Source organism: Ammodytes marinus, assembly GCF_949987685.1.
Source record: "Ammodytes marinus genome assembly, chromosome: 17".
Lineage (NCBI taxonomy): Eukaryota > Metazoa > Chordata > Actinopteri > Uranoscopiformes > Ammodytidae > Ammodytes > Ammodytes marinus.
In genome coordinates, this window is record NC_137221.1 from 18,110,175 (window position 1) to 18,119,701 (window position 9,527).

The 9,527-nt window shown below is 39.8% G+C and overlaps 1 protein-coding gene across 1 annotated transcript in view; it reads left to right on the forward strand.

Moving 5' to 3' along the window:
• dnah3 (dynein axonemal heavy chain 3) overlaps positions 1-6,513 on the forward strand; it is a gene marked incomplete at both ends in the record, with an annotated part of 31,454 nt that extends 24,941 nt beyond the window's left edge. Inside the window, 9 exons of the mRNA XM_080045871.1 lie at positions 155-380; positions 466-710; positions 819-935; positions 1,217-1,374; positions 4,963-5,130; positions 5,242-5,384; positions 5,496-5,700; positions 5,899-6,036; positions 6,160-6,513. Coding sequence (XP_079901997.1) covers positions 155-380; positions 466-710; positions 819-935; positions 1,217-1,374; positions 4,963-5,130; positions 5,242-5,384; positions 5,496-5,700; positions 5,899-6,036; positions 6,160-6,513 — 1,754 coding nt within the window. The remainder of the gene's footprint in view (positions 1-154; positions 381-465; positions 711-818; positions 936-1,216; positions 1,375-4,962; positions 5,131-5,241; positions 5,385-5,495; positions 5,701-5,898; positions 6,037-6,159) is intronic.
• Positions 6,514-9,527: the final 3,014 nt, after the last annotated feature.

The following is a 9,527-nucleotide window of genomic DNA, read 5'->3' on the forward strand; positions in this document are numbered from 1 at the left end:
TTTTTATACCTTTTTAATATTTTACCACGGATAGCACCAAACAATGTAGTCAAAATCTAATATACAAGCAAATACAGAAGGGAACCTTGTTAGTGCTGCCTTTTTATTTTTCGGTGCCTAACGTCTTTAATGCAGTATTGCATTGCTTCTTCAGGTCTGCTGAAGTTTGCGGAGGACCAAGAAATGGGGGGCGGTAAGACCCAAACCATTTCTCTGGGACAGGGACAAGGGCCCATAGCAGCTCGGATGATTGAACAAGCCCTCATAACCGGAAACTGGGTGGTACTGCAGAACTGCCACCTGTGTACCAGCTGGATGCCCGCTCTGGAGAGGATCTGTGAGGAAACCATCACGCCAGAGAACACACACCCTACCTTTAGGTGACAGATTCTACACCGTGAATGGAAATGAAAAAAAAATTCTGACGTGAAGACAATAAAAAGGCACATTTTTCTTCTTCCGTAGAATATGGTTAACCAGCTATCCATCCGACAAGTTTCCCGTCAGCATCCTGCAGAACGGGCTGAAGATGACCAACGAGCCTCCCAAGGGAATAAGAGCCAACCTGATGCGCTCCTACCTGAGTCACCCCATCTCTGACCCCGCCTTTTTTGTCAGCTCCACCAAACAGGTCATTTGGCAGAAGTTCCTATTTGGTCTCACCTTCTTCCATGCGCTAGTACAGGAAAGGAGGAACTTTGGACCTCTAGGTGAGAAATATGAATTATGAATTGTAGTCCATCATGCCATAATTATGTCTTTATTTGTGTATAAAAACAATCTAAAAATCCTATTGCTATTTGTCCATTTTCTCTCAGGTTGGAATATTCCCTATGAGTTTAATGAGTCGGACCTGAGGATTAGTATGAGGCAGATCCAGATGTTCCTGGATGAGTATGAGGAGGTTCCACTGGAGGCCCTCTCATATCTTACAGGTGAAACTTTCTCTGTATCATTTACATTTAAAGCAATAAACTGTCAGCAAGGTGATGTTCTCAAGCCTTTGAATGATAGGCTTATGTACCTGGTAGATACCCTTTAGTTTGGGGCAGGTGTATTTATTTTTTGTGACCTTTATCACACTCATTCCCACCTCTGTCTTTGCATTTAAAGTAACTAGGTTTAGGCATGACAAAATCTTTCAATGAAAATCACAACAATGTACTTGGATGTCCAGTTTGGCTTTGGTTAAAGATCTCTTTTCTTTTCGTCCCAGGTGAGTGCAACTATGGTGGCAGGGTGACAGATGACAAGGACAGGCGCCTGCTGATATCGCTGCTGTCCATCTTCTACAGCTGGGATCTTATAAAGCAGGAGGGCTACCACCTGTGTGAGGGCGATGTGTATTATGTCCCACCTCATGGACCCTATCAGGTACTGTCTGGTCAATTCATCATTAATGCTACAGCGTAGGACTGCCAAATCTATCATTATGATGGATGACCTGCCATAAAAGCCTTTTTATTTATTTATCCTGCTTATGTTTCAATAAAAACACACCAGCAGCTGATTTCAAGATTTACCAAGAGGGGGAATTACCGTAATGTTTTTAATCGTTGAATGTAATATGTCTGAAATCAAGTCGGAATAATGTGGGGCCTTGAGGACACATTGTTGAGGAATTGTTTGTAACCTTTATTTAACCTCGAAAGATCAATTGAGGGGTGACCCTCTTTTACAATGACGTCGAGTACAGATACACAATATACAATGAGAATACATAACAAGTTTACACACACACACACACACACACACACACACACACAGACAACAACAATTTAAAACATTCGGATCAATTGAATGAAATAAATAATAGCCTAATTAAAACAGTTACAAGTGTGGAGGGGTTGATTCAAAATAATACTTTTAAATTGGTTAACAGATATGAGTGTATTTATTTTAATTGTATGTTGTAGGCTGTTCCAGGAGTCAGGGGCACTATAGCTAAAAGCGGTTTTACCAAGCTCAGACCGGGCATAGGGGACATATAACATGATCATGTCAGTTGAGCGGGTTTGATAAAGCCCATCTGAAATAAGCAGCATTTCTGTCAGATAGAGTGGTAGCTTTCCAGTCAGAGCTTTATATATAAAAATATGCCAATGTGCATCACGTCTCTCCTTAAGGGAGGACCACCCAACCTTTTCATATAAAACACAATGGTGTGTATCATAAGCATCTCCTGTAATGAATCTCAAAGCAGAGTGAAATACAGAGTCAAGGAGTTTAAGGCATGAACGAGATGCATGCCGATAAACCACATCACCGTAATCAAGGACAGACATAAAAACTGCCTCAATAATCCTTTTCCTACTAAACAACGGGAAGGTAGCTTTATTCCTATAAAAATATCCAATCTTTTGTCGCAGACGACAGACAAGATTTTTTATGTGAAATGTAAAAGAGAGTTTTTCATCTAGCCAGATACCAAGGTACTTATATTCAGAGACTTTTTCGATCAAAGAACCGTTTACAGCATAGATGCATGCACTATTGTCTAAATCTCTAGCCCTAGAGAACAACATGAATTTAGTTTTAGTCTGGTTAAGGACAAGTTTAAGTGAAATAAGAGCATTCTGAAGAGCATTAAAGGACAGTTGCAGGTTCTCAATAGCTGACTTTGCAGAGTCAGCAACACAATACAAGATGGTGTCATCAGCATATAAATGGATTTGACAACCACTGACAAGAGACACAATATCATTGATGTAGATGGTGAATAGTACCGGACCTAAAATTGAACCTTGTGGAACACCTTTGGTTATGGGTAAGAAACCAGATTGGATATTACCTAGCTTCACACATTGAGATCGGTCAGAAAGGTAATTACTGAACCAGCTACACGCATTTTCACTAATACCAATGTTAGCCAATTTATCTAATAGTAAAGAATGGTCTACTGTATCAAAGGCTTTACTGAGATCAATAAAGAGGGCAGCACAGTGATTACTATTATCTAAGGCAGAGACAATATTGTTAGTAACCAGAGTGATGGCAGAGATAGTGCTATGGTTAGTTCTAAAACCAGATTGGTGAACAGATAAAATAGTGTGACTTGAGAGAAATGTTTTCAATTGGTAATTAATAAGGGATTCCAGCGTTTTTGACAGACATGACAGTCTGGATATTGGCCTATAGTTATTAGGGTCAGTTTTTTCTCCCGCTTTATACAAAGGAAGGACACAAGCTGATTTCCAGATCCTTGGAATAACGCAGGAAGATATAGAAAGGTTAAAAATGTGGGTAATACACTCTGCAATTACAGGGGCTGAGAGTTGGAGAAAGAATGGGTCTAGGTTGTCTTCTCCAGTGGATTTCTTGGGGTCAATGCTTAAGAGAGCATCAAGAACCATACTGGAGGACACAGGAATAATAGAAAACTGAGGAACATCATTGGTGGTAGGCATATGAACCTGTTCAAGGGGTAGCTGGTTGTCTGCTAGAGAAGATCTAGAGTTGTCCTCTTTGAAGATATGGCCAGCAACATTAAAATGTCTATTAAAACCAGCGCAGATCTCGGTTTGATCGGTAATAAAACTATCATCAAATTTAACCTGAATTGGAATAGAAGCTGATGTAGCAGAGCTATTTTTGTTGGTTTTAACCACCTTCCAGAATTTTGCTGGGTTAGAATAGGTGTCTGTGATCAATTTTAAATAGTAGTCAGATACATTCTTCCTCACTAAGGATGTACATTTATTTCTTAAGGCTCTGAATGCAGTCCAATGTGAGGCGTTATTAGTACGTCTAGCAAGAGACCAGGCTTTGTTTCTAGTTCGGAGAAGAGATGTAAGTTCTGGACTAACCCAAGGACTGGATCTATCCTTAACTCTATACTTCTTAAAGGGGGCATGTGTATTTAAAATAGATAGAAAGGTGGAAATGAAAAAGTCTAAAGCTAGTTCGACATCAGGAATAGCCAGGGTGTTGTGAATATCACTATTATAAAGGTCATGAAGAAAGGCTTGCTTATTAAAAATGTTTAGGTTTCTCTTAATTAAAACCCTGGCTGAGGATTTTTTTATATGTGTATCACGGACACATACAATGGGACAATGGTCACTTATACCTAATTCAAGTACTCCAGATAAAGATATTTTATCACTCTTATTAGAGAAGATTAGGTCTATAAGTGTTGATCTTGAGGGTTCTTTCATGTTTGGCCTGGTTGGATTTGTGATTAACTGTGACAAATTTAGGTTAGAAGATATTTCCTTTAAATGATCAGAGGCATTTGTCAACCAATCCAGATTAAAATCACCCATAACTAAAACTTCAGAATTAGAATAGTGGGAAAGTAGGTCAGCCAAACGATCAATAGACCCAGCGTCAGCTGATGGAAGTCTATATACTCCAACAACAATGAGAGAATTACTAAAACCACAATCAATTTTGAGAGCCAGAAATTCAAAACATTTGGGTATAGAGATTGAGAGTAAAACAGAAACAGAAAGACAGGACTTAACATAAATGGCCACACCACCACCTCTTTGAGGCCTGTCCGATCTAAAAATGTTGAAGTTAGGCAAGGCCACATCACTGTCATTTTGATGTTTTTTTAACCATGACTCAGTAATGATCAAAATATCGGGATCAGTTTGCAGGGCTAATATTTTCAAGTGATCCAATTTCTCAGATTGGAGTATACTCCTAATATTCCAATGAATCAGCTTCAATCCTTTTCTGCATCGAAGAGAAGAGTAGTTGACACAAGATGTTGATTCTATGGACATAGGGTCAAGCAGTACAGCATTATGCCTATCAGTAACTCTAATAGGAATATGGAGGCGAATAGGGGCAGAAATTAGCATAGGGAAATGGGTCAGGGGATGAGCTATGGGTAATATAGCCACAGGAGAACAAGGTGGAGTAATACTGGAATACTTTTATAAGTTGAGTAACATTTAATTATTCCATCTGATGAAGAAATACATTATAAAAAAAGGATTCTCTCTATTCCAGGATTACATTGACTACATTCGCGGGCTTCCGATTTGTGCCGATCCCTGTGTGTTTGGTCTTGACAGCAACGCTGACATCACAAAGGATAACCAAGAGACCAATATGCTGCTGGATGGAGTTCTGCTGACTCTGCCCCGGCAGACTGGAGGCGGGGCTAAGTCTCCTCAGGTTTGCACTGCCTGTTGTCTGAAGCTCATTGTTAAATTCCCTGAGGCAACCCAATATGCAAACGTGTTGTCTTACACTTCGGCTTTGTGATGACGCCTGTTTGTGTTGTAGGAAGTAGTGGATGAGCTCTCGGATGACATCTTGTCCAGGCTGCCAGGAGACTTTGACTTACACTTGGTGATAGAAAAATACCCAGTCACGTATGGGGAGTCTATGAATACTGTTTTGAGGCAGGAAGTCATCCGTTTCAACAGGTAATAACAACTTATGCTGCTAGACAATTAAGTATTCATGTTGTAAAAGCCATATATGAATGACTCATACCTCACTAAATACCTGATCACATTTGTCTCCACTCTTGACAGGCTCACCACTGTGGTGCGCGCCAGCTTGATAAACATCCGCAAAGCTCTGAAGGGCCAGATCGTTATGTCTGCCGAACTTGAGAACGTCTTTAACAGTATGACGGTGGGCAAGGTGCCCACTATGTGGGCATCAAAGTCCTACCCCTCTCTCAAACCAATGGGGAGCTATGTGACGGATTTGCTAGCCAGGCTGCAGTTCCTTCAAGTAAGAATTATGGTTATAATGGGTCACTATACCTTGAGCGAAGGTAACGATATTCCATTAATGGAATTGGCTTGATGAGTGAAGCACACATTCATTAAGGTCCAAAAGCATGACCTGTGTATGTACTGTTTGAAAAGTGTTCACATTACATTTTTTATTTATACCTATGCATAAACTTGGATGTCTTTTTCTTGGCAGGATTGGATGGATAAAGGCCCACCCGTAGTCTTCTGGCTCTCTGGCTTCTACTTCACCCAGTCTTTTCTTACTGGAGTGGCTCAGAATTTTGCCAGGAAGTACACCATCCCCATAGACTTCATTGGCTTTGAATTTGAGGCATGTCATTATTTTTTTATGACCTTTTTGTCAGTGTTTTTTGGTCCTATTCAATCATATTGATTTAATAGTAATGAATGGGGTAAACTGGGTTGCTATTTATGTTCTGAGTTGTTTTTTCAGGTAACCAAAGAAGAGACCCATATGGAGGAGAAGCCAGAAGACGGGGCTTACGTCAAGGGTCTATTCATGGAGGGGGCGTGCTGGGACAGAGAGAACATGGTCATTGGAGAGTCCCTCCCCAAGATCCTCTTTGACTCTTTGCCCATCATCAAGCTCAGACCAGGGGAAATGTCCACATTTAAACATGAAAACATCTATGTCTCTCCTGTCTACAAAACCAGCGCCCGCAGAGGCACCCTGTCCACCACCGGCCACTCCACCAACTACGTCATGAACATTGAGCTGCCCTCCGACAAGCCACAGAAACACTGGATTAACCGCGGGGTGGCATGCCTTTGCCAGCTGGATGACTAAAGAACATCAACTCATTCAACATTTTGAACTATTAAAAAAAACTGTACATGCCAAAGAAAGTCTATGTGTTTGTATGGAAGTAAATAAGTACTGTAACGTACAGTAGGTGTAACTGACACATGTAGACATACATTTGCCACATATTGGAAAACATGACCACAATCAATATTTATTTTTTCATAGTAGATAACAATGAAATCTTGCAGTTGGCTTTTTTGTTGTTGTTGCATATGACATGTATCTGTTTTAAAAAAATTGATTTACATTTATTGTCTGTAGAGTCCAGATTATGTTATATTACAGCAAAACAGGTTTTCTGCAGGTTCAGGACAAAAAAACATATATTGTATTTTGTGTTCTAGTCAATTGGATGATGAGCATCTGGTGGCATCGCATGATGAAAAGCTGCTGCTGGTATGTATTTGCACTATGATGCACTTTACCCTTCAATTCAATTTCCTGTATGATTTTATTTTTCACAATAGGGTTGTGGGTTATTACAAGGAATCATTAAATCATTACTTTATAATAAAGTAAACATAATGTAAGAAGGAACAACTGTTTGAATGATAGCAGTGTGTTCTGAAGGCAAACACTAGATGGCAGCAAAGGTAAACCAGTATTCAAAAGAGCCTCAAATGGTACCCACTGTGACAAAATGCCTGTCCTCATCACATCTTCACGGAGACACACAGTCTCTGTACAGTTCATACATAAGTAACAATAATAAATGCATTTGTGTATATTCATGCAGCTTAACAGTATGCCTTCAAGTGCAAGTATGGTTTATGGGAAATGTGCTCAACTAGAGAGTGGGGAAACAGAGAACCCATCTGTACTCAGGCCATCACTGATCGAGGTCTGGGCCGGGGAGTGAGACAGCGATTTTCCTATCCCGACAAGCAGATTCATGACTCCATTATTGAATGCAGAGATTCAGTGCAGGATTAATGCTGTTTTCTGTTTACAGCCCATACATTATTACACGGGGGCACTACAAATCACAGCCGAACATTTTCATGAGGCCGCATTCAACCAAGCATTTGTGCAAGGAAGGTGTTTGCAATCAAATCCTAGAGGTATAGTTTCACACACTCGGTCAGATGGTTGGTGGTGAGTGGTTGATCCTGGCTGATGCTCTGATTTTATAAGCACTGCTCTAAGTTCTCTGTCGTCAGCACTTGCTGGTTTCAAACATAATAATTCATCTGACATCTTAATTTCAGCTATACCCCATTAAAACCCACTGTAGACAATAGGGCATGCAAATACTGCAACATTAAACCATAAAGGCAGCTGATGGAGGCTCCAAGTGGTAATATATGCTCAGCCATACTTGAGTGTCTCCAGCATCTTACTAGTAGTCACCGAGGGATGTTCTGTTCCTAAAAAGAACACTCTGACACTTTTTGGTTACACCTGCAAAGAAACAGACATTGTGTCCTCCTCTATCCAGTCCTTTCAGGCGTACTGTATCAATGTCCTCCAAAAAGAGGGCCTTAGAAAACTAGATGATCATTTATTTTGAATGAAAATGACCAAACTGAACTACAGTATGTATGCGTGGAGGGGCAAGACGCAGACACCCATTGTATTATACTCAGCATTGCATTGCACATATATTCTGCTTCAGTTTTCTGAGCAATAAGAAAGCGGTGCACAGCTATTGTAGTCATTACATTATGTTAATGTTTAGCTGATAACACAATGGAGCAACATCCTGTCTTTTCAGATAAGGTTCCCCTAAATTATTAACCCAGTATGATACTTTTGTTGTTTTATTATAGGAGAATTACTGTTGAAACCTCAATCACATAAATCACACAGCACAGTTGGTTGTGTGTCTGAACGTTACACTGACCTTGTGTTGTGAAAGAAAAGAAACACTGCAGCTCACTCAATGTGGACACCAAATTCTACCAATTGAAACCGGCTGCACCTTTCTCTGTATGTAGCCTACCAGTTCCAGTAATTAAATTTGCAATAAAATAAGAGAGAAAGGGAACTCGTTCAATCCATTCAGCGTTTACCCTTGAGGAAGACATTTTGGCATGTATCCCTGAGCGATGAATTACGACAAAGTGACTCTGCATCCTTGAGCAAGAATCCATAACCTTGATTTCAATTGAATTCTGGAAAGGCAGTTGATGTTTCTACTGTGTATTTGGGTATTTAAGGGGGTGTAGCAAGAGTACACACCTGAAAATATTTGCCTAATTTTGAGTGCAGGCCTAAACTAGAAAAATTAAAATGTTTTTAATGACCAAGTCTGCAGTTATACATTAGTTGGTTACTTAGATTGTATTTGACATGGACATCACAATTACATTGGATGAACCAGATGCATTGTTTGAGTTTTTTAGCACACATGCTAGTTTTCAACATCTGTCCACAGGAGTCTTTTAAAAGAAAACAATTACCGGTAAGTAAAAATAAAGGTACTACCAGGAACTTTCAGTTTGTGTTAATTCTTGCACCCCCTTTGGACAAAAGCGGTAGTGTTTTTACTATGCCAGCTGTTGTTCCTGGGTGAGCATACCCATGACAAAGGCATTAAGAAAAACGAGGCCCTATATTAAAAAATAGCATTCTTTGCACTTGTGGTCCCGTTTGCTGTAGGCTATGTAATTTATGATAATCGGAAGAAAAATAAGTCTGTTTCAGAAATATTTAAAAGTTCCTCTTAGCACCTTTTAAAATAAATCGATTTGACCTGGACACTAAGGTTAAACAGAATATATAAACTGAAATAATCAAATATGCAATATTACATTCATAAAAGAATAGAAATATAGTCTATTCATGCTGGAAAGCAAAAAACGGACGCTCCTCTGGCTCTAATGACAGCTGACTTAATTAGCTTGTAGCTAAGGCTGTGAATGGGTGGGGTGGATGTAGGCAATTGAGCCTGGTCTAAAAAAAAATTAAAAAGTATAAAATCATCAGTATCATGGATTACGACGCATAGGTATCGTGGCACAGCGTGAAAAGGATGTCGGCGGAGGGACACACAG